General features: G+C 47.4%; 1 protein-coding gene across 3 annotated transcripts; it reads left to right on the top strand.

Moving 5' to 3' along the window:
• Positions 1-39: 39 nt before the first annotated feature.
• LOC118223544 (trafficking protein particle complex subunit 10-like) lies at positions 40-25583 on the top strand. Of its 3 annotated transcripts, XM_035410227.1 has the most exons (23): positions 40-175; positions 2200-2281; positions 4468-4603; positions 5596-5792; positions 6292-6487; positions 6905-7016; positions 8871-9118; positions 9714-9860; positions 10386-10500; positions 10779-10855; positions 11626-11717; positions 12379-12519; positions 13217-13329; positions 13751-14253; positions 15137-15278; positions 15573-15731; positions 17234-17463; positions 17965-18065; positions 18687-18810; positions 19334-19498; positions 19699-19879; positions 22000-22194; positions 23223-25583. In XM_035410227.1, exons 1-23 carry the CDS (start codon positions 115-117, stop codon positions 23456-23458), a joined length of 3753 nt encoding a protein of 1250 aa, XP_035266118.1. In that variant the 5' UTR covers positions 40-114; the 3' UTR covers positions 23459-25583. The 3 variants fall into 3 exon arrangements, with proteins under 3 accessions (XP_035266118.1, XP_035266119.1, XP_035266120.1); XM_035410228.1 differs by lacking the exons at positions 22000-22194; positions 23223-25583 and adding an exon at positions 21826-21960; XM_035410229.1 differs by lacking the exons at positions 40-175; positions 2200-2281; positions 4468-4603; ... (3 more) ...; positions 8871-9118; positions 9714-9860 and adding an exon at positions 10024-10084.
• The last annotated feature ends 75 nt before the right edge of the window (positions 25584-25658 follow it).

The raw sequence follows: 25658 nt of genomic DNA, 5'->3' as shown, positions 1-25658 counted from the left end.
TGCGAGGGAAAGGGCCCTGCCGATACAAGCGTAGTGCATCTACTAGCGCTCTAATAATAACAAGAGATTGTACTTGACGTTTACATGGAGGGTCGCTTCTGACATGCAGTGTCCATGGAAGCCCTGGAGGAGAAGCCAGTAATCTACACAATGGAAAACAAACCGATTGTGACATGTGAGTGTTTTATTTAATTAACGTTAAAGGTTTTGCGGTTGTTTAGCAACAAGCTAGCTTGCTATTCTTGGCATTTGCCGACTTGGAGCAGTGCAGCGGACGCTACAGCCCAGCTAGCTAGCAGGCATTATAGCATGCGAAGTGAAATCTAGTCAGCTTGCAAGCTAGCTGGGCATAAATGAACGGACACTAGATGAATGTGGCGAGGTCGGGGCAAAATGGGCTAGACTGTGTAACTAACGTTAACGGCACATGACCCGGGTCAGCAATATCGTAGTAAACCCATGTTCTGAATATAGCGATCTTAACGGTTATACTTAGCTACGTACATATCTGAGGCTCTGGATCCTTACTGGTCCCGCAGGCAGATTCGGGGTCTTGCAGCTGCAGCTGTCATGCAAGGATGCAATTCGCCCGAGGTGCCAAAAAACCGAGCGGCCTTTGCTGACTGTTGTACGTCAGGCATTACTCAGAATACTCCCGTACAATGCGAATGGTACACCGGCATCTATATTTGTGAATTTGATAGTTTTGCTGATGATCCGTACTCTTTCTCATTTTCATAAAGTAAAGCTACCTAGCCTATCTGGTTTCTTTTTTCATTTGTATGTAAATTAATAATAAGGCCGTTTCAAACAGGTTAGACAACATCGAGTTAAACCGAATTATCCATGGCTCAGCATAATACTTCCTTAATTCTAAATAAAGTAACTGAAAGGCAGGCGACTCACTGACCATATGCACCAACCAGGCATGCCTGAGTTCGATTCGACAGACTATCACTGGCGGACTATTCATGCGTAATTCTGTTTTCACGTTTAGCTGACTTTGTGCTCGGAAGCGAGGAGTCCCTCGCGGTTGGCACGTGAGTTTTTACAGTAGGACCACCTGACTACATAGGCGTGTCGCTATACCCTTTTTAGGTTCGTATTATAACTTGTTGGCTTTAATATTTTGGCGACTTGAATGTTGTTCAAATGGATCCCGTTTTCAAAGTAGCAGATAGAATTAAACATATAAGTTAAACTAATTCTTCAGAGAACAACCAACATGAGTCTCTTTCCTTGCTGCAGTACTTTCACCTCACGAATCTAGTATAATTTGACCATGTTTAAGTTTCCTCTCAAGGCACTCCCCTCGGTCAGTATCGACTATCAGTAACTTATACGTAATTATTAGTGTTGTGTTATCGGGTTTATGATAATCATTTAAAAAATCATTTACAAATCCCGTACTACACGTGACTCAACTGCGTCTCTTGCACTTGTAAAAGCGTCAGCTGTGCTTAAGCACGATCTGTCATTTTTATTTTATCCCACGTTCAGTAGGTAGATTGAAATCGACTCCCCTTTGATTCTCGCCATCTGAGCCAGAGAGATGAGTCTTCTGACTGGTTCCCTCCGTCTTCCATTACTGTCATAACCACCTACTGGCGCTTAGTGTTTTCCGAGAGCGACAGCTCGCACAGCGCAGTCTTTTCCAAAAAATTCCGCCTGGGCACCTAAGTTTTGCAACTGGGCACCTGTGGTTTCGCGCAACGAACGCGAACAAGATCGTCTACAACTTGCTGAAAAACGACTCAACTGCGTGAAGTTAAAGGAAAACGCAGGATAAATGATACAGGTATATAACCCAGGTTTCCAGTCAGAAAATAACAGTTCCTCGGTCGCTTAGAGCTTCAGTATACGATTGGCCTTCAGCCTGTGTTATATTATATTATTATTTCGTAATGGTCCTATTGTAAAATTGTTACACTATTAGCTATATGAGCTTTGGCAATATGTATGTAGAATATGTCAGTAAAGCATTAAAAAAACTGATGTTGCACTGAGAAGGACAGACAGAGAGAACCCATCTGTGCGGAATGTGTGCTGTGTATGGTTCTAACACACACACACACACACACACACACACTGTCAGGCTTGTCTTTTTGTCCTTATTCTGGGAGTGGGATCCGGTAATACAGACCTGTGAGGGTGACGGAGCCTGACTCCCCTGCCTGTCTGTACTTCTCTCTCTCTCAGGTGCTGGGGACCAAGCACTGTTCACATCTCTGTACAACCCACTGGCACAGCAGCTGCCCCGGGAACCCATGGAGTGGAGGAGGTGAGTGACCGCATGGCATTCTGGGAAACAGTCATGCACAGTACAGGGCACAGTTCCAAAAACACAGAGGCTGCATCCAAAATCACAATCTACACATTACATATGCTATCATTCAGCGCATTTAGTATGTGAGTAAAAAGTACATTGGCTTTTTAGGCATACTACGTCATCATAGAGAAGCTCCAATTCCGTTCAGCACTTTGTTTGTTGATGATGGTGAGAGACAGGTGTGCAATATTTTGCACGACACCACCCTGTGTCATTAGTGGTTGATGTGTGGTTGCTTGGGTCATGAACTATTGCAATGCATTGTGGGATACTCATGCCAAAGTAGTGTGCAGTGTTTGCATGCTACGATATTTCATTGAATGTAGTATGACACCCTGGTATTTTTTGCATAATATTTCATTCATGCTATTGTTTCGGACATGCTAAAATTTGTAGTATGTAGTACATAGTATGTAATTTCGGGCTCAGCCAGAGTATACTTCCCCCTAGGGTCCAGTAATATTGTGATTTTTTTTCAGTATAAAAATATTCAATATCAAAATATTTGTGGAAAATATCTCAAAATATTTAATGGTGAACCACATCATGTGAGTGTACATACTGTAAATAAAAACTACATGGCTCTGTAGCAATTTACTTTGTTATTATTTTACTTTCGTGTTCCTCCTTCCACTTTCCAGGTATCAGAAATGTTACAAAACAGTACTGTGACATAACATTCGATAATACAGGGTGGTCCTGACTTGCAGAATGAATTGCAGACATTTTGTGCACTTGACTGATGATGGGACATACCCTCTGAATATCCTCAGAGGTGAAACACACCCTCCTGGTGGTCTATAAATTACTTCTGTCAGTCGTACACTCTGGTTAAGCTGTGCATTGTTGTATATTACTGTACATGTGATTGTTTTATACTGACCATAGAAATGGAAGAACAATAATGAGTACCTGCCAATTATCACTGAGCCAGTTGTATTTTAGTGTCGCTGAAGTAAAATCTAGTCTCTTGGGTAAATTGTCCTAGTGTTTATGAGTGGGGGGCTATGTGGGTATAAAATAAGCGATAGAAAAACAGGCCATGTTGTAGGAATGTTGTGTACTATTCATGTATATATTAGTGTTGTATAATATTTATGCTGTATTCAATATAATCAATATTTCAATATGAATGATATTTTCAATATTAATATGAGATTCATTTAGAAAAATATCAGTATATTGAAATATTGCTGGACCCTGCTCCTCCCCACCTTATTCATATTAAGAAATATAATCTGTGTTCTTTATTTGTAATTCTTTGAATAGTTTATCTTTAAATATTTTTAAATCAATTGTAATTTGCTCAGCAATGATCAAATAAACTTTGCATAGATCACCTTTCGTACAAGGAAGCCGACAATGCAAAGTACTTCACAATGTAAACAACAGACAATACTTCAAGAATGGGGATAAAATGCATATATAATCAAATAAGTGATTTAAAAACACAGACAAAGAGGGTAAAATAACCAATAGTTGCATAAAACAGGTTTAAAAAAGTGTGCTTTTAAAATTATTATTTGTGTCAAAGTGATTGATATCAGTGCTTTTGGGGTTAAGCTTTCAAATAAACGACTTTGGTAAGTGAAAAAAATAGGCGTAATCCCAAACCACAATGGGGTCGCTTAGTCTGCTGAACAGCCCCATTGTGGTTGATGCAACTTTAGCATTCATTTGCTTTGCTTCCTGTGCTAACAGGTTTGCAACAATATTGCACTCTTGGTATAGAAATACAGCTTTGAGACTATGATGTCAAATGAAACCTGTTTGTGTGTTTACATAGCCTGGAGCATTGCTTTCTCCTGCCAGCAGTTTTTAAATATCAGGAGACAAGCACAGATCTGAGAAACAACTTTCCCTTTTGTGTTTTGTGTGTGTGTGTGTGTGTGTGTGTGTGCGTATCCGTCTGTGTCTATGTGTCTGTCTGTTAGTGGTCAGCCTGTGTGAGTATGGGTATGTATGTGTTTGTATGTCTGGTAATGTTTTTAAATAATTATCTCTGTGTGTGGGTAAGTTTTTGCTTATGCGTGTGTGTGTGTGTGTGTGGGGGGGGGGGGGGGGGGTTGCTGTGCTGGGGGGTGCATTGTTCTCCCTACACAGAGGTGCTGAGTATTGCTTTCGCTTGCTCTCATTAGGTCTTATGGACGTGCACCAAAGATGATTCACCTGGAGGCCAACTTTGTCCAGTTCAAAGAAGATCTGCTTCCCAAAGAAGGGAACAAAGCCCTCCTCACATTCCCTTTCTTACACATTTACTGGACCGACTGCTGTGTGAGTACTGAATCAAACCTGCATGAGCACTAAATCACTCTACTGCTGTGTGAGTTCTGAATCAAACCTGCATGAGCACTAAATCGCTCTACTGCATTGTAAGTACTGAATCGTTATTCTACGTAAGTATTGGTTCAGTTTTTCGGATGTTTGAGGATTGCTTCCTCCTTCTGGTGCTTGTATACACAGTCTAACTGTTGCTGTTTCAGTACGGAATCGTTCTGTTGTTGAATGAGCAATGAATCCATCAGTAGGTGTTGAAATGTGAGAAATCTCTGACCACCGGCATTGAGACTATATTTTCTGCTCACCAGTCTGTGGAAGTCCCCGGTGAGCTGAACGGCTCTTTGATAAATCATTCTGTAAAGAGAAGCTGTCAGCAGGATATATTGGGGGGTTTAAGCTGTTACGGGACTCTGGATCTGTAGAGATGGGGTGCATTTGAGGAGTATATATATATTTTTCTTTCACTCAGTTCAGAGACAAATGCTGTTCCAAGCCATTCCGTACATATGTGTATGGTCTGAGATGTTCTGTCTTTTTGTCATCCTCATGAGAAGTTTTATCTGCCTGACTGCGTTCCAAAAGTATATGTATATATAAATGTCAGTTTTGTTGTGTGTAAATGTGTGTAAGTGTTTATAAGTGTGTGTAAGTGTGCATAAGTGTGTGTACGTGAGTGTATGTATGTGTGGAAGCTGAAGTTTTTGGGAGGACTGACAGGGTCTTAACTTCAGTGTTGTGTGCACATAACAGTGACACATAAGGCTTCAGTGGCATTGCGCCTGCAGGGGAATGGTGTGAACAAGGCCTCGTTGTCAGAGTTAGCGCTGTACCCCCCCCACGGAGGTGTACAGGGCCTGAGCGCTCAAAGCCCGTAGTAAGAGAGTCCACATTAATGTCAGTGCCACGCCCGCGCACAGAGCACTCGGCTGTGTCGGTCGCTGGTATCGGCGTCGCGTTTACGGTGCCGATGTCGCTCCCGTCCCCAGGACACCGAGGCGTACAAGGCTTCGGTGAAGGAGGACATGGCGCGGTGGCAGGGCCTGCTGCGGCTCCACGGCTCGGCCGACTGGCTCATCGTCGTGGTGGAGAGCGACGGCAAAAAGAAGAACAAGACCAACATCCTGCCGCGCACCTCCATCGTGGACAAGATCCGCAACGACTTCTGCAACAAGCAGAGCGACAGGTACGCCAACAGGGCGACAGGTATGCTAACAGGGCTACAGGTATGCTAACAGGGCGGCGGGTACGCTAACAGGCCGACAGGTATGCTAACAGGGCGACAGGTATGCTAACAGGGCGACAGGTATGCTAACAGGGCGACAGGTATGCTAACAGGGCTACAGGTATGCTAACAGGGCGGCGGGTACGCTAGCAGGGCGACGGGAGTGCTAGCAGGGCGCCGGCTACGCTAACAGGCCGACGGGTATGCTAACAGGGCGGCGGCTACGCTAACTGGGCGATGGGTACACTAGAGCGTCAAACGGGTACTCTAGCTGAGCAGCAGACACGGTCGTAGAGAGACCTGTAGGCTAGCCGGGCACCAAAGAACACTGTCGCATTAACAGGTTTGCTAACAGATTGAGAACCCAAACCCCCCCCTCCCATCGTGGCTATGTCTGGTTCCGGCCTGTAATAATGATGTCATTTGTGTTTTTTTGCCCTGGCCTTTCTCTCGCCCCCAGGTGCGTGGTTCTGTCGGACCCGCTGAAGGACTCGTCCCGGGCGCAGGAGTCCTGGAGCTCGTTCCTGACCAAGCTGCGCACGCTGCTGCTCATGTCCTTCACCAAGAACCTGGGCAAGTTCGAGGACGACATGCGCACGCTGCGGGAGAAGCGCACCGAGCCCGGCTGGAGCTTCTGCGACTACTTCATGGTGCAGGCAAGCTGGCAATCACCCCTCTGGCTGGTCCCCGTGGCCACGCCTCTCATCGGCTGACAGTCAGTCCAGTTATTCTCTCTGTGAGAAAGCCTTACAGGGCTGAAATAGGCTGCCTTATTTTTTGGTTTTTCACTCTGAGGCCACCTCCCTTGCCAGCCTCTGAGGCCACGCTTGTCTGATGGGCCTGTCTGGACAGACTGTCCAGTTTTCTAATCAGCAGTCTGTCATTCCAAGAGCTGAAGATGTTACATTTTGAGTGTGTTGTGCATGTTCGTATGTGCGTTTGTGTGTGGATAATTATGAGACCATATGTGTGTGTGAGTTTGCATGTTCCAGTGTTGTGTTAGGAGGAGCTGCCCTGTGTGTGTGTTTGTGTGTGTGTGGTGTGTGTGTAATGTTTCTCTGTTCCTCTGGCAGGAAGAGCTGGCGTTTGTATTTGAGATGCTGCAGCAGTTTGAAGACGCCTTGGTTCAGTATGATGAGCTGGACGCTCTCTTCACGCAGTACGTCCTCAACTTTGGGGCTGGAGGTAATGTAATTCTGTTCTCTCCTCTCTGTAGTGTGGGGCTGGATGTAGGGCACTTCTGACCACTTCTCTCTGTAGTGTAGGGCTGGATGTGGGGCACTTCTGACCGCTTCTCTCTCTAGTGTGGGGCTGGATGTAGGGCATTTCTGGCCGCTTCTCTCTGTAGTGTGGGGCTGGATGTAGGGCACTTCTGTTCTCTCTGTAGTGCGGGGCTGGATGTAGGGCACTTCTGTTCTCTCTGTAGTGTGGGGCTGGATGTAGGGCACTTCTGTTCTCTCTGTAGTGCGGGGCTGGATGTAGGGCACTTCTGTTCTCTCTGTAGTGCGGGGCTGGATGTAGGGCACTTCTGTTCTCTCTGTAGTGCGGGGCTGGATGTAGGGCACTTCTGTTCTCTCTGTAGTGTGGGGCTGGATGTAGGGCACTTCTGTTCTCTCTGTAGTGTAGAGCTGGATGTAGAGCACTTCTGTTCTCTCTGTAGTGTAGAGCTGGATGTAGGGCACTTCTGTTCTCTCCTCTCTGTAGTACAGGGCTGGATGTAGGGCACTTCTGTTCTCTCTGTAGTGTAGAGCTGGATGTAGGGCACTTCTGTTGTCTCTGTAGTGGGTAAGGGGTAATAAATATTTTAAAAATTATGTGAGAGGGAGTAGGTCTAGACTCCCTCACACAGAAAGCCCTGGTTTTCATTCACTGTTTATGCCTTAACATAGGCTATTCTTTAAATACAAGTATTAGTTATTTTATTTGTTAACAGTGCGTGCATATAAAAGTGATTGAGAGCTTAAAATCAGGGGTTTCCGGTCTTATCCCTGAAGACCTGTTGCAGGTGTGGGCTTTTGGTACAGTCCAGCGAGGAATCTACCAATCACTGACCTTGATTTGTTGAGTTAGATGTTTTACTGCTGGTCCTGCACCCGCTGTTCCCTTATCAAACCGGACACCCCTGGCATAAATCATTGGCTGTGAGTTTTAAAGCAGTCTGTTGTAGGGTCCACCCCTGGCATAAATCATTGGCTGTGAGTTTTAAAGCGGTCAGTGGTAGGCTCCACATCACATTTATTTACATCACATTTATTTGGCAGACGGGTTTATTCAATGCCCCATACAATAAGTACATACTGAAGGTCGTTGGAACAACTACAAAACACAGGTCCAATAAGGTACAATACTCATTATGTAACAGTTATCCATAATATGAACACATTACTGTAAGTCCTGTTCACTCAGTAAGCATAGGCTAGGTCAGAAAGCTATGGTAAGTCAAACTAGGAGGCATAATGATGTTCTATAACGTCAAGATAACAATGCAGTTGAAATATAAACGCTGGATGGAGATACAAGTGTAACATGAAAGTGCTACAGGAACAAATTAGTAGGAGTGAAGTGATAAGAGCGATCCTAGATTGGGAGTGTCCTGCGGAGTAGTGATAGTTAGTCCAGGTACAGTCTGAAGAGATGCGTCTTCAGACTACGGCGGAAGATGGGCAATGACCGAGTGGTTCATTGAGGAATGGGGAGTTTGTTCCACCACTGGCCAAGGTGGAGAAGCTTTGTGGTAGGGATGAGTGAGAACCATTCGCGCGGATGGCAGAGAGTGCAAGTCGCCCTGCTGCAGCACAGCGGAGTGGTTGAGCTGGTGTGTAGGGTTGACGTTAGGGCTCCACCCCTGGCATAAATCATTGGTTGCAAGGTTTAAAGGGGTCTGTGGTTGGCTCCACCCCTGATATAAATCATTAGCTGTAAGTTTTAAAGCGGTCTGTGGTAGGGTCACCCCTGATATAAATCATTGGCTGTAAGTTTTACAGCGGTCTGTGGTAGCATGTAACCATGCGCTCGCCGGCTGCGTTTGTGTCTGCGCAGACGGGGCTAACTGGCTGGGCTCGTTCTGCGCGCCGGTGCGCAGCTGGAACGGGCTGGTGCTGCGCAGGCCCATCGACATGGAGAAGAGGGAGCAGATCCAGCGGGGGCAGGCCAGCCTGCTGGATCTGCGCAGCTACCTGTTCTCCCGCCAGTGCACGCTGCTCGTCTTCCTGCAGAGGCCCTGGGAGGTGACGCAGCGCGCCCTGGAGCTGCTGCACAACTGCGTGCAGGAGCTGCGCCTGCTGGAGGTGCGGACCCCCCCCCCCCGTCCCCGCAACCCACACACCCGCACACCCATGCGGCGATGCACCTCTCCTCAGAAAGTCTCTGCCTCCATCTGATCTCTCTCTCTCTCACTCTCCCTTTCTTTCTCTTTCTCTTTCGTCTTTCTTTCTCTTTCACTCTCTAATTCAGTTGTAACCAACCCTGTTCCCTGAGATTTACTGTTCTGTTGGTTTTCATTTCGACCGTAATTTGGCACACCTGATTCTACTGATTAGCAGCTATACAATATCTCTGGCTGTTGAATGAGGTGTGCTTTGTTAGGACTGGAGTGAAAACCTGCTGGATGTAGATCTCCAGGCACAGGGTTGGTTATCACTGCTCTAATTCAGAGTCAAGATGCTTTTTAATACATTTTTTTTTCCTTTGAGCCATGTGTGCTTGTGCTGAGTCAGTCCAGGTGCAGGAAAGAAGATTATGAGGTCAAATGTATTGCTGAAGAGTGATGTGATATTGATGTGAAACCCAGAGTGCTGGTGAAATGAGTCCATCTGCTCTCCAGTCGGGCGGGTGAGTGGCGTACGCGTCACTGAGCCCAGGCTAAGGGCTGTGTCGTTGCAGGTCTCCGTACTGCAGGGGGCGCTAGACTGCTGGGTGTTCCTCAGCTGCCTGGAAGTGCTGCAGAGGATCGAGGGGTGTTGCGACCGAGCGCAGCTGGAAGCCAACTGCTCCCACACCGTGGGCCTATGGGCCTACTCCTCTGAGAAGGTACTCCGCTACACTGCTAATACGCTACACAGCTAATAAGCTACTGCTGCACTATTCCATCACTATTCACTGCTCCCACACCGTGGGCCTATGGGCCTACTCCTCTGAGAAGGTACTCCGCTACGCTGCTAATATGCTACACTGCTAATAAGCTACTGCTGCACTATTCCATCACTATTCACTGCTCCCACACCGTGGGCCTATGGGCCTACTCCTCTGAGAAGGTACTCCGCTACGCTGCTAATATGCTACTGCTACAGTAATCTATCACTATTCAGTGCTGACACACCGGAGGCTTTTGAGCATCCTCCTCAGGGAAGATACTGCACTGCTACAGCCCTCCATCAAAACCCTTTCGCTGCTCGCTTTCAATGTTCCCAGGCCATGAGGCTCTTTTTTTGCTTGGTAGAATTGGTTGATGTAATTTTAATTTCTGAATGTGCTTTTGTATGTACAAGATTTTTTAAAAAATTGAATTCAAATTCTGTCTCTCACTTTCTCTCTCTCTTGTTCTCTCTCTCTCAGCTGAAGTCTCTGGGCTCTCTGTGTGGTCTGATGTCAGAGAACGGACCTAACTCTGAGGACCTGAACAGAACTGTGGACCTGCTCGCTGGACTGGGATCTGAGAGACCCGAAACAGGTGATGAGGGGGGAAGAGGGAAAGGGAGGCAGGGATAGAGGGAGTGAGAGAGCGAATGAGAGGGGGGGAGGGAAATGAAGAGATGGGGAGCAGGAGTGTGAGGGAATGAGAGAGAGAAAGAAGAGGGTGGTAAAGGGAGGGGGATAGCAGTCTTAAGCAGAACATGCGATTTGTCTTCAGGGGTTGTCTCTGAGTGGTTGTTGTCTATGTGTGTGAGAGTGATTGCTAGAGAAGAAAAATAATGTCTGATCTCTTCTGCTTTCTTCTGTGTATCACAGCCAGTAGCCTGCAGAGCCCCTACAAAAAACTCAAAGAAGCCTTATCTTCGGTAGAAGCTTTTGAAAAACACTATCTGGTGAGAGCTAAACCAGACAGGCCTGCACTTTAACATCATGTAATTTATTTAACGTGTTCACCTGATGAGTTGGCTCAGTCTACCTCTATTCCACTGCAGAGCTGGAACCGCTGACTCAGTAAACCCTTATTCCACTGTTGAGCTGGAACCACTGACTCAATAAACCCTTATTCCTCTGTAGTGCTGGAACCACTGACTCAGTAAACCCTTATTCCGCCGTAGAGCTGGAACCACTGACTCAGTAAACCCTTATTCCACTGTTGAGCTGGAACCACTGACTCAATAAACCCTTATTCCACTGTAGAGCTGGAACCACTGACTCAATAAACCCTTATTCCACTGTTGAGCTGGAACCACTGACTCAGTAAACCCTTATTCCACTGTAGAGCTGGAACCACTGACTCAATAAACCCTTATTCCACTGTAGAGCTGGAACCACTGACTCAGTAAACCCTTATTCCACTGTAGAGCTGGAACCACTGACTCAGTAAACCCTTATTCCACTGTAGAGCTGGAACCACTGACTCAGTAAACCCTTATTCCACTGTAGAGCTGGAACCACTGACTCAATAAACCCTTATTCCACTGTAGAGCTGGAACCATTGGCTCATTATACTCCTTTTCCAAATGTCAAATCCACGGAGATTGGCCATTGATTCATTTGAAAGTCAACTGGTTTTAAAGAAGGTAGACTCTGTAATCCTGGGCTTTATGTAACACCCAGTGACCTCCCTCTCTCCCTCTCCCCACCACCCCCCCCCCCCCCTCAGGACCTGACTCACGCTGCCATGGAGATGTACAGAGCGATCGGCAGGATGCGCTCGGCCCGGCTGGTGGGGAAGAGCCTGGCTGAGTTCTACATGTAAGCGAGAGATTCCTCAGAGAGGGGCGCGTTCGCGCACGCGTGTGCGTGCTTGACGTGCTCGCCATACCAGCGTCTGGCCAGGGTGTCATGTTGACTGCCCCGAGGTTACTCAGGGACACCGCGTGGTCAGCGCTGCGGTAACCCTGTTTAACCCCGTCGTCTCGGAGACCGCACACCGCCTGGTCCGTGTAACATGTATCAATCAACCTGCATTACATCACTGAGCTTATTTTTTTACTCCTTTGTTTAATATATGGCACTAAACAGTGTTGTTATGCTACAGAACTCATGCAATCATGTCTGAAACTTTCGGTGAGTTTAATGTATTATCCCAATTGGAGTAGCCTGCTGTTCTCAAGCTGGGAGTTGAATAGAGACATCTGATTGGTCAGCTCCTGTTTTACTGGATTTGTTCCGTCAGGGTAGTGCTGATACAGAAGAATGTGTGATTACGTGTGTCTGCTCTGACTGAGTCAGTGGAGATTGTCGCGACTACATCTTGAGTACTTGATGGCTTTTATGTGCGTGCGTGCGTGCATGCATGTGTGTGAATTTTGTGCCCAAGTAAGTTTACTTGACAGGGAATGTTAGTCGAGTGCGTGCCTGTGTGTGCGCAGACAGCAGGGGTGCCTCCTCATGGCTCTGTGTCTCTCTGCAGGAGAAAGGGCGACTCCCGGAGGGCGGAGGGCTTCCTGCAGGACGCTCTGAGCTCCTACGTGTCAGAGGGCTGGTCTCTGCCCATCACCCACACCAGGAAGCAGGTCGCTGAGTGCCAAAAACTGCTGAACCACACCGAGGAGTATCCTTCCCCACTCCTCTCTTTCTACCTTATCCCTCCTTCCACGCTCCTTTCATTCTACCCTATCCCTCCTTCCACACTCCTTTCATTCTACCCTATCCCTCCATCCACACTCCTTTCTTTCTACCATATCCCTCCTTCCACGCTCCTGTCATTCTACCCTATCCCTACTTCCACACTCCTGTCATTCTACCCTATCCCTCCTTTCACACTCCTTTTATTCTACCCTATCCCTCCATCCACACTCCTTTCTTTCTACCCTATCCCTCCTTCCACACTCCTGTTATTCTACCCTATCCCTCCTTCCACACTCCTGTCATTCTACCCTATCCCTCCTTCCACACTCCTGTTATTCTACCCTATCCCTCCTTCCATGCTCCTGTCATTCTACCCCATCCCTCCTTCCACACTCCTCTCTTTCTACCCCATTCCTCCTTCCACACTCCTCTCTTTCTACCCTATCCCTCCATCCACACTCCTCTCTTTCTACTCTATGCCTCCATTTACATTCTCTTACTTATTTCCCTTCTTCCACTGTTTTCTTCCCTCATCCCACTTTTCAGTGTGTGTGTATGTGTGTGTGTGCGCACTTCATCTCCTGGTAGGTGTATTATTAATAACAAAACCAGCCAAGGGGAACTGTGTAAGAGGAGTTTGGTAGGGTGGGAATGTCAGTTTCCTTGACAGCCTGCACCAGATACCTTCAGACGAGTGCCTTGCTAGCTGGCGATGCCAACCTGACAGACAAGGAGCGGGAACATTTCTGCCAGGAGATCCTGACCTATGCCAACCACACCTCCGATAGCCAAGGTGAGAGACAGCTTTGTGCCTCACTCAGACCGTAGGGCCACTGGGTCACTCAGACTGTAGGACTGTAGGGCTGCTGGGTCACTCAGACTGTAGGACTGTAGGGCCGCTGGGTCACAAAGACTGTAGGACTGTAGGGCTGCTGGGTCACTCAGACTGTGTGGACTGTAGGGTCGCTGGGTCGCTCAGACTGTAGGGCCACTGGGTCACTCAGACTGTAGGACTGTAGGGCTGCTGGGTCACTCAGACTGTAGGGCCGCTGGGTCACTCAGACTGTAGGGATACTGGGTCACTCAGACTCTTGGGATACTGGGTCACTCAGACTGTAGGGCCCCTGGGTTACTCAGACTGGGCAGTTGCTCTGGGCGAGTGTGTCTGCCAGACAGATGTAGTTGTAACGTAAAGTAATGCTCCTCTCTTGCAGCCCAGAAAGTGGTGTTGAGCATGAGCGCGTTTGCGCAGCTGCGGCAGCTGCAGTTCTCCCCGGCAGCGGCGGTGGTGCACGTGGGCGCCGCCCTGCAGCTGGAGCTGCGCCTGCACAGCCTGATGCCCGTCGCCGTGCGGCTGGAGCAGCTGGCCGCCAGCGTGCACTTCAGCCTGGAGAAGGGCGGGGCTGGTGGCGGGGCGCAGCGCCAGGCGGGGGCGGTGCAGTTCCCCCGGGAGAGTCCCCCAGGAGCGCAGCCCCGCCCCCAGCCCCCCGCCGTGGAGCTGCACGAGATGCATGACCGCAGTCCCTCAGACAACGGCCTCAACTCCGCGGGCGTTGTCTGCAAGAACGTGCACCTGCTGCTGCGCAGGCGGGGCAGCTCCGCCTCCCTGGACCCGCCCGGGCACGTCGGCGTCGCCGTGGACGACGGGGCCCAGCTGCTGAAGACCAGCGAGGTGGTGCTTTCACCTGGCAACAACAGCATCCTCTTCACTGCCCCTGTAAGCTAGCTACTGCTACTTTATACAGTAGTACTGTAATAAACATGTGACTTCACACAAAGCTACCCTATGTATGCACTTTTTAGTATGGTCTTCGTAGGACCATCATGGCACTTCAGGAAATTCTCATCACATGACTGATTTTACGCATTTATCAAACTCGTAGACCAGGGCTGCCCAACCCTCCTCCTGGAGATCTACCTTCCTGTTGGTTTTCATTCCAACCGTAATTTGGCTCACCTGATACTGCTAATAAGCGGCTCAATGAGATCTCAAGCTGTTTGAAGACGAGTGCTTTGTTAGGGTTGGAGTAAATACCTACAGGACGGCAGATTTCCAGGAACAGGGGTGGGGCAGCCATGACGTAGGCCTTATTCTCTTGAGAAGGCAAGAGCAGGAAACACTGGTCCAAATTATGTGAATGAAAATTTGGAATGGTAGTGAATACCTCTGCAGACTCCTGCCTTTGTTTTTATATCTGCTGGCTCACCTCTGTGTGCGGTCTTGTTACGTGCAGTTATGTAACAGCCCGGTCCCATGTGGAGTAAGAACCTAAAACCTCCCGGTGTAGGGTTCAGACCTTTACTGTGCACGTTTTCCCTGATGAATCTTTCCTGATTAGTCTGGACATACTTTGAGTCCATAACAATGCCTCTGGGACCACTGACACTTTACTTTATTAATGAACATTCTCTCCTGCTGTTGCCTGCCAAGAAATGAATAAGCTCTTGATGTGCTTGAGTACTTATGACAATCCCAAGATATGTCGGGTCAGAAGAAGTATTACCTCATTAATCGGGGAGAAAGAGCGCAGCCGCCTTTAAGCCTGTCTCCGCGGTAACATTGTGGGGTTCTGCGACCCCGCCCCCTCCCTCTCCCGCAGAGTGGAGAGCCGGGCACCTACACGCTGCGGCAGCTGTGCGCCACGGTGGGACGGGTGCAGTTCGTCCTGCCCCACATCTGCCCCGTCGTGCGGTACGAGGTGTACTCCCAGGAGCCCCAGCTTAGGATCGAGCCCCTCGCAGGTCTGTCTGTTCGCCGTCCTCGCTGCCGGTCCACTCACACCGTGAGCCAATCTCCTGTTCGCCTTACAGAAAAAGACCGAACTTGTAAAGGGAAATGGAGAATAAAGCTGTGATACGTGTGTACACCCTCCTCACTGCTTGTATCCTTCATTCCCATTTGACCTTTATTCTGTGACCTTTGCTCCCATGTGACCTTGTCCTGGAATGTTTTCCCACGTGTGACCTTTGTACTGTGACCTTTTCCCAGAGTGCCCTTTATCCTCATGTGGCCTTTACCCTGATTTCGTTTCCTAGACAACCTGCTGGCAGGTCTCCCGCAGAGGGTGAAGTTCACCGTCGTCACAGGTCACTACAGCATTAAGAAGGGCGATGCGCTGCAGCTGAGTAACATGGATGCCATGCCCATCTTGCCCTCCACCACCTGCTCCGCCGAAATTCTCTCCAGCACTGGAGGTCAGTATGTGGATCACACTTATGGTCAGGAGTCAATACATGAGTTAGACTGGTGGGTAGGCTTCTGTACATGGTTTAGGCTGATGGTTAGGGGTCTGTACATGGTTTAGGCTGGTGATTAGTGGTCTGTACATGGTTTAGGCTGGTGGTTAGTGGTCTGTACATGGTTTAGGTTGGTGGTTAGTGGTCTGTACATGGTTTAGGTTGGTGGTTAGGGGTCTGTATATGGTTTAGGCTGGTGGTTAGGGGTCTGTACATGATTTAGGCTGGTGATTAGTGGTCTGTACATGGTTTAGGCTGGTGGTTAGTGGTCTGTACATGGTTGAGACTGGTGGTGAGGGGTCTGTACATGGTTTAGACTGGTGGTTAGGGGTCTGTACATGGTTTAGGCTGGTGGTTAGGGGTCTGTACATGGTTTAGGCTGGTGGTTAGTGGTCTGTACATGGTTTAGACTGGTGGTTAGGGGTCTGTACATGGTTTAGGCTGGTGGTTAGTGGTCTGTACGTGGTTTAGGTTGGTGGTTAGTGGTCTGTACATGGTTTAGGTTGGTGGTTAGGGGTCTGTATATGGTTTAGGCTGGTGGTTAGGGGTCTGTACATGATTTAGGCTGGTGATTAGTGGTCTGTACATGGTTTAGGCTGGTGATTAGTGGTCTGTACATGGTTTAGGCTGGTGGTTAGTCTGTAGTAGCCTTTGAGATTAAACCTATCAAATCCAGAAATGTGAGTATTTAAACTTGAGTTCAGAGCTTAAAGATGAATCCATTCATTATAAGTTATTATGATGTCATTTTTACGTGGACCATGTAGTCTTTACTGAATTTGTAGAGTGAATTTTATTAAACTTTGTTTAATTTTTTATAACCTATTATCATGTTTACTATTTTAATTCATTTTTTAAATGTTTATATGAAGTATGATTTTTGTGAAATCTTGATTTGATTATGTAATTATATATCAACATCCTGTTTTTGTTCATTGTATTATTATTTATTAATCCTTGTTTCCGTCTTCTTTCCTGTTGTGCATTATTTTTAAAGGCTTGTGAAGCACTTTGTAACTTTGTTTTGAAAGGTGCCATATAAATAAAGATTATTATTATTAAAGATTATTGAACACTGTAGAATCTTCAGAAAAACATCTGAAGTAGGTTTTAGAGTAGGGTCAATGTACAGGCCACTCTAACTCCCAGACAATGGCAAAGACAGCAACAGGAAGCAGTGGTATTCACATACTCTTATTGCAGGTCCATCAACCAGTCTTATTCGCTCCATCTCTACTTTTATTCTTTCTCTTTCTCTCCTCCCTCCCACTCTCTCTTTCACTCACTCACTCACTCATTCACTCTCTCTCCCTCTCTTTCACTCACTCACTCTCTCTCCCTCTCTTTCACTCACATACTCACTCTCTCTCTCTCCCTCTCCCTCTCCCTCTCTCTCTCTCTCTCTCTCTCTCTCTCTCTCTCTCTCTCTCTCCCCCTCCCTCCCTCTCTCTCTGCTGTAGAGCGTGTGGGAGAGAGTGTCCTCTCTGTGCAGTCCTCTGAGAGAGTGACCAGTATATCGCTGCCTCTCGCCCCTCCCTACCACACCGTCCAGTTCCAGCTGGAGGCTCTGTGCCGCATCCCGCCGACGCCGCCGCGGCCCGAGAGCCAGCGGCTCACCAACGGCGAGCTCCAGCACTGGGCCAAGAGCCGCAAGCGGGCCGACAGCGGCGTGGCTGCCGTCGACCTGAAGGTGCGTGTGACACAACTCTAGCGCTATAGATACGGGAAACATCAACGTGTCATCATGGGGTGTCATTGGAAGATTTGAATGACTGGATTCTTCTGTTTGTCAGGCCAATAAAACACTTTATTGAATTGAACAGGAAAAAAAGGTGGAGAGAGAGAGGTCAAGCTGATATGTATTTCACACATACAGTACACACATGGGTACATTGACAGAAACATGCACACACAGACCCATGCATTCCTATACTGACATATAGACAGAAGTCTGACTCCGCCCCACAATTATTTCCTGTTTTTTTCCCTCAGATGGCACATCAGTCCTCTGTAATACTCTGTATACATTGTCTCCAGTAATGTAATGTATAAATATCCTGAATAATGTATTGTATAGCTAAAGTAGCTTCAGTAATGTATTGTAAAGTTAAAGTACTCATATTATTTCTGTGTATAGTTATTGTACTTAAGCAATGCGTTCTATAGTTGGGGTACTCTTCTCTATCCGCAGATGTCCATCGACTGCCCCTGGTCTATATACTCCACTCTCATAGTCCTGACGTTTCACATCCCCTTTAAATCCAAACACTCCCTGCTCTCAGTGGGGAAGAGGCAAGTTTATTTTTATTTTCATTATTATTTGCAAATGTGATGACGTAAAGCAAACATTTAAATGGCTTAGAAGTACAAGAAAACAGAATGTGCTGGTGAGGTAAAAGAAACCCCATATATAACCTCACCGTTTAAAGATTAATTACATGATATAATGACATAATCAAATCGATAAATTTAAGGGTAAACAAATGAGCATTAAAAAATGTATACATATACATTAAGCTTCATAATATTTGAAACAAAGCCTTATTTTTTCTTGAGTTGGCTCTTTACTCCAAAATTTCAGTAAAGAAGCAATTGAACACACTTGACTAATCACCCGTGAGGCCTTTTGTGCCAAACACTGTGGAGCCCTGAAATGGGGGCGTATTGTAGAAAAACTGCTGTTATTTCTGCATGTTGATACTAAAATATATGAAGATACCCTAAAACGGAGAATTAGCACTGTTATCACATGAATTGCTTGATTACAAATCTAAAATTATGGAGTACAGAGCCAAATCAAGATTTAAAAAACCAATGTGGCTTTGTCCCAAACATTATGGAGCTCACTGTATATACACACACACACACTGTTATTATCTGACCTTTGACCTCTGCCCCCAATGTGGCCCACAGGAAGTACATCCAGGTATGTGTGCAGAATGTGTCTGACATGGACTTCCACCTGGTGGAGCAGAGCCTGACAGAGAGAGAGGGGACCTCTCTAGAGCTGCAGTCTCTCAATGCCAAAACGCAGCAGGTAAACTGCACCGCTCATCACTCCTGCTCTCGCTTATTTACGCTGCTCACTGCTGTACTTGCCCCCAGGTACCTGTTACATCTATATATATGAACTCATTCTCTGTATGTCTGTTCACACCTGTTCTGATGTGGCATTGCGTGATGTGATGTTGGGAGTGTGCCGTGGGTGATGTGATGTTGGGGAGTGTGATATACTGTTGGGAGTGCTATGTGATGTAGGGTGTGTGACATGGGTGATGTGATGTAGGGTATGTGACTTGGGTGATGTAGGGAGTGTAATGTGGATGATGTAATGTGGTGATGTGATGTAGGGAGTGTGATGTGGTGGTGTGATGTAGGGAGTGTAATGTGGATGATGTGATGTGATGCTGGGAATGTGATGTGATATGATGTATGGAGTGTGATGTGGGTGATGTGATGCTGGGAATGTGATGTGATGTGATGTGATGTATAGAGTGTGATGTGGGTGATGTGATGTAGGGAATGTGACGTGGGTGATGTACCGTTTTGTCTCTCTGCAGCTGCTGCACAGTAAGCAGTCCCTCTTCTGTGTGTGGGAGGTGAAGTGGGTCTCGGACCCCCCGCTCTGTCTCCAGTGCGTTTTCTCCGTCAGCTTCTCTCCAGCCGCCGCCGGGGGCTCCAGCTACAAACCGTACCGCCACGAGTTCCTGCTGGAGGACGTTTCTGTGAGTGCCTGCCTGCCTCTCTGGCCCTTACGTTTATTTAACTGTGATTATTATGTCACTATTTATTTTAATTACAGTTACCCTTATCCAGAGCTTAGACAGCCTGTCCCACACTGCTACTTCACAGCTAAATGGTGACAGCCATACTGACAGCGGAAATGCACTGTGTTCTCCTGTGGTCATGCCCCTCTCTCCCACAGACTCTGTACAGCTTGAGAACAGAGATCATGCCAGCTCCTGAGGCGCAGGACTGTCACACCGGCGCCCTCTGTGTGCTGGAGGTGTGCATCACACGCCTAGCGGAGCTGTGCGAGGCTGAGAAGGAGGACGCGGGGCTGACAGAGAGTGATGGCCTCTACACCGCCAAACTCCTGTATGAGGGTGAGTCAGAGCCTCTATACCGCCAAACTCCTGTATGAGGGTGAGTCTGAGAGCCTCTATACCGCCAAACTCCTGTATGAGGGTGAGTCAGAGAGCCTCTATACCGCCAAACTCCTGTATGAGGGTGAGTCAGAGCCTCTACACCGCCAAACTCCTGTATGAGGGTGAGTCAGAGCCTCTACACCGCCAAACTCCTGTATGAGGGTGAGTCAGAGCCTCTACACCGCCAAACTCCTGTATGAGGGTGAGTCTGAGAGCCTCTACACCGCCAAACTCCTGTATAAGGGTGAGTCTGAGAGCCTCTACACCGCCAAACTCCTGTATGAGGGTGAGTCAGAGCCTCTATACCGCCAAACTCCTGTATGAGGGTGAGTCTGAGAGACTCTACACCGCCAAACTCCTGTATGAGGGTGAGTCTGAGAGACTCTGTACCGCCAAACTCCTGTATGAGGGTGAGTCAGAGCCTCTACACCGCCAAACTCCTGTATGAGGGTGAGTCAGAGCCTCTACACCGCCAAACTCCTGTATGAGGGTGAGTCTGAGAGCCTCTATACCGCCAAACTCCTGTATGAGGGTGAGTCTGAGAGCCTCTATACCGCCAAACTCCTGTATGAGGGTGAGTCTGAGAGCCTCTATACCGCCAAACTCCTGTATGAGGGTGAGTCAGAGCCTCTACACCACCAAACTCCTGTATGCGGGTGAGTCAGAGCCTCTATACCGCCAAACTCCTGTATGAGGGTGAGTCAGAGCCTCTACACCGCCAAACTCCTGTATGAGGGTGAGTCAGAGCCTCTACACCGCCAAACTCCTGTATGAGGGTGAGTCAGAGCCTCTACACCGCCAAACTCCTGTATGAGGGTGAGTCAGAGCCTCTATACCGCCAAACTCCTGTATGAGGGTGAGTCTAAGAGCCTTTATACCACCAAACTCCTGTATGCGGGTGAGTCAGAGCCTCTATACCGCCAAACTCCTGTATGAGGGTGAGTCAGAGCCTCTACACCGCCAAACTCCTGTATGAGGGTGAGTCTGAGCCTCTACACCGCCAAACTCCTGTATGAGGGTGAGTCAGAGCCTCTATACCGCCAAACTCCTGTATGAGGGTGAGTCAGAGCCTCTACACCGCCAAACTCCTGTATGAGGGTGAGTCTGAGAGCCTCTACACCGCCAAACTCCTGTATGAGGGTGAGTCAGAGCCTCTATACCGCCAAACTCCTGTATGAGGGTGAGTCAGAGCCTCTACACCGCCAAACTCCTGTATGAGGGTGAGTCAGAGCCTCTATACCGCCAAACTCCTGTATGAGGGTGAGTCAGAGCCTCTATACCGCCAAACTCCTGTATGAGGGTGAGTCAGAGCCTCTATACCGCCAAACTCCTGTATGAGGGTGAGTCTGAGCCTCTACACCGCCAAACTCCTGTATGCGGGTGAGTCAGAGCCTCTATACCGCCAGACTCCTGTATGCGGGTGAGTCAGAGCCTCTATATCACCAAACTCCTGTATGAGGGTGAGTCTGAGAGCCTCTATACCGCCAAACTCCTGTATGAGGGTGAGTCTGAGAGCCTCTGTACCGCCAAACTCCTGTATGAGGGAGATAATGGCAGTAATCGGGCAATGTGTGGGTATGCAGTTGTGCGTTCTCTCTGTAGCTGTAGACAACAGCAGTAACTGGACAGTGTGAATGAATGAATGAATTTTATTATTGTGTCATGCATCACACCGATGCCCAGCCCACATGACACCAACATTTTGCATAACAGATCTAGAGTAAATCCTAAACCTATTAAAATGCTACAAACACATATCTGATACACGTGCCCTGTACAAAACCGTGTGTGTGTGTAACCATGCGTTCTCTCTGTAGTTGTAGATAACAGCAGTAACTGAGCGATGTGTGCGTGTGCGTGTGTGTCTTTGTGTGTTTGTGTGTAACCATGCGTTTTCTCTGTAGTTGTAGATAACAGCAGTAACTGGGCGGTGTGTGCGTGTGTGTGTGTGTCTTTGTGTGTTTGTGTGTAACCATGCATTCTCTCTGCAGTTGTAGATAACAGCAGTAACTGGGCGGTGTGTGCGTGTGTGTGTGTGTCTTCGTGTGTTTGTGTGTAACCATGCATTCTTTCTGTAGTTGTAGATAACAGCAGTAACTGGGCGGTGTGTGGTAAGAGCTCTGGGCTGGTTTCTATGCCTGTGGCTGCCAGTGCCACACACAGGGTGCAGATGGAGGTGATGCCCCTGTTTGCCGGGAACTTGCCGTTCCCCAACATCAAGCTGTTCAAGTACCTTCCGCACTACGCCCCGCCCATTATCCAGACTGACACAGGTGAGACCCTCCCACCCCTGACCAGGACACAACGCTGACTTCAGCTTGTTTTCCCAATTACAATCTCAGCACTGACTCAAACTGCCTCTGCACATAATAGACAATGTCAGCAACACTGACCTGCTTACTGCACACACAACACAATCTCAGCTCTAAATACAGCTTATGCTTTGGGTTATAGGAATGTCAGCTAACATGGACATAATACTCGTACTTAAGAGCAAATAACTATACAGAAATAACACATCTATACTACTAATGCTTATAATACTAATTGGTTAGGAGCAGTGCTTGTATCTGTCTCTGCAGGTGCAGACTAAATTCCTAGGTTGGAAATGAGCACACTTTTAGTTCCCATAACACTTACTTTTTCTAAAATGGATACTGAGATAAAATCTATTTCTATGTGTATTTTTATTCATAAGAACTACTAGCCTGTGGATCATACACATTAACAGTTTTCTCATTTTTATTTTTAATGATTTTTTCCCTTCTACTCTCTGTTTGAAATGCATAATCATATTCACCAGTCACACTCATTACTGCAACCTCTGCTATCAGTTTGTGCCCTCTGCTCCAAAACACTGTTTTTCACCCTGCAGTTGCAAAAAATGAGTTTGCATAGACATGATTTGTAGATCCAAAGACAGGGTTTTTTTTACTGTCTCAAAATGAGGTAGAAGCGGTACTTTAATTAGGATCACATGATCAAATTTACCACACCCTGTTAGTAATGTGAATTATACACATCGTGCTGATTGTGATACAGCCTCACATCGGAGTAATGCCGCCTTTGCAGTTACAAACGATAGAGTGGAATGCCCGTATTTATTGTTTTTCCGTGCCAACACCGGTCAGAATTTTGTGGAGGCGGCACAAAATTCGACCGAGGGGGCCGCCTCTAGTTTCCCAAACGCATGAAAAACCCTGCCAGAGTCTCTGTTTTATACGTACATTTATTTGGGAGGTATTTTGAATTTCGTGACCAACCACGTCGTACCGTTGTGTTGTTTGCCCCCTGCTCACAGACGGCTGTTTGGAGAAAGACAGCGTCTCCCTGCTGGACGACCAGGCGGCGGACACGGCCAGCATCCGCAGCCGGGGCAGCGTGCACTCCCTGGGGGGCGGCGAGCCGGTGCGCGGCCCCCCCCTGCCCCGCCTGGAGCCCTTCGGCGTCGGCCAGGTGTTCAACGCCAGCCGGGGGCGGCAGGTGCTGGTCCTGCCGGGAAAGGACGATCACGTGCTGGAGGTCAATGTCACATGACCCCCATGAGTCGCACGACCCTCCCCCCCCCCCCCCCCCCCCTTTACGAGTCTGGGCCATAGTGCCGGGCGGGCGTGGCATGGCATGCCTCTTGACTCTGGACTGATGGGCAAACCCCGCCCCACCACACTGCAGATATTGCTGGAGCCTGAGACCCCATCCTATTTCATGCAGTTCTTTTTCTTCTTTTTGTTTTTTGGTTCATGCGGTTTGTTTATTCTCCTCTCCTCCTCCAGACTGCAGAGCCTGCTGCGTACTGGTTCTCTCCCCTCTCTGTGGGCGGAGTTTTGACTATCTCCTTCCCTGATTGGCCTCTCTCTCCCGTCTGTGTGGGTGGATTAAGGACTGTATCGCCCTCTCTGATTGGCTCCCTCTTAGCCTGAGCATCTCTCACCTGTCCCAGAATGCACTGCTGCTACATAAACCGCCCCTTTTTGGTATCGTTGAACCACATCACTAGTCTCACTCAGAACTCCATCACCCCTCATGATCTATGAAATGCACATGCAAAGACTATCAAATCCAGTGCAGATGTGTGTATGTGTACGTGCTATGGAGATGAGACCGGATGCTTGTCTGTGAGCCCTACATACTGGTGCCAGTAATATTGGGGCCAGTGGTATTATGGGAAATGTAGTTCCCGTCAGTACTAGTGTTGGAGTGCCTATGTGCCCTCCCCTGCTGACTGTAGATAAAGCGCCCCCTCTGGCCACTGTACATACTGTTACATGCATAGATGCTATAATAGAAAGAATCACTGCACTGCCTGTATATGTTTCACCAACAGAACAGTTTGATTAAAGAAATTATTTAAAAAATAAATTCTGCACTTCAGAAGTGAGAGTCTCTCTGTGGAAATTCTCAGGAGCAACTGTCTTTTCCAGCCTGCCAGTAAACAAGTATTTCAGAATGTATTTTTATATTCAAATAGTTCCCTCATTTCATGATTTTCAGTTGAATGTTTGTAAATGTGGAAGTCCCTGACTAGATTTCACCTGTAGATACAGTTAATGTAGCTGGGGAGAGGTTGTCTCTTTGTGTCTCTCTGTCTGCCTGTCATTTGTCTGTCTGTCTGTTTGTCTGTCTGTCATTTTCCTGCCTGTCTGTCTGTCTGTGATAACGGGGGGAATTGGTGTATTGTAAATGAATGATGTAGAGTGTAGCTTAGTGATGAAGGAGTGCATGTGTGTTTAGTTTAGTATATTTGTGAGGGAGTGGGTTGAATAATGTAGTGTATTTATGAGGTTGTGGGTATTGTAGTGTGGTGGATGGGTGGTATAGTGTTGTATATGTATGAAAAAGCTTGTGATAGTTTGGAATTGGGTTGAATTGGGCTTGAATGAAACTGGGTTGTGTAGTGCAGAGGCTGTGAAACGAAGTCATATCTGCAATGTGTTTTCCTGTGTTTGTCGATATCCATTAACCCCAGACCAGTGTGGGCCTTTTCCGTCTATGTCTGTGACCACACCCCTGGTTTCAATCAAAGTGTTGTCAATCACAAGCCCCTCCCACTCAAATTAGTTGTAGCCGACACAATCCTCCGAGGTGAGAGGGTGTTATTCAGTCTTTGTCTCACTGCAGTCACATCTCATTCATGGGCCTTCTCACAAGTATTTGTAATATCTGAGTAAGAATGGACACACCCAGAAGCTATGTCCTTCTGTGTTCCTTTTCCATTAAATGGGAAGTTGACTATGAATTTGTACTTTAAAATGTGGTCTTAAACACTAATATTTGTTGTTTTTTTATACTGAGCTGAAACTTGTGATTGTTTTTGGAGGCTAATCATGAGCTTGTGGCTGCATTCAGCACAGAGGCAAGCATTCTGTTCTGTTTATTTATAACATTTATTTTCTTATTGAATGATGGAATTCATGATCTTGGTTGGCTGGAAAGGATAGGTGCCTGTGTGACATTTACACAAAAAAACATGAGGAGTTCCCCATTCCCCCCTTTATTTTGGGTGAGGAAGGGGGGGGGGGCTATTAAGGTTACCATTTTGTCACATTTTTTATTTATTCCATTAGATGCCAAGCACCTCAGATTGTATTCATATTGTGTAATTATTTAAAAAAGAATATGTATTGTATGCATTATAAAGTTTAAAATATACCTATGTTTTAAATTGGTGTGTGCGTGTCTTCTTTATCTTGTATTTCTGTGGTGCAAATTACAAGTGATAGACCTGTGTATCTTCGGA

This window comes from Anguilla anguilla, chromosome 3 (assembly GCF_013347855.1).
Source record: "Anguilla anguilla isolate fAngAng1 chromosome 3, fAngAng1.pri, whole genome shotgun sequence".
NCBI lineage: Eukaryota > Metazoa > Chordata > Actinopteri > Anguilliformes > Anguillidae > Anguilla > Anguilla anguilla.
Note: the sequence above shows the minus strand (reverse complement) of the source record. Positions and strands in the feature narration are given on the sequence as shown.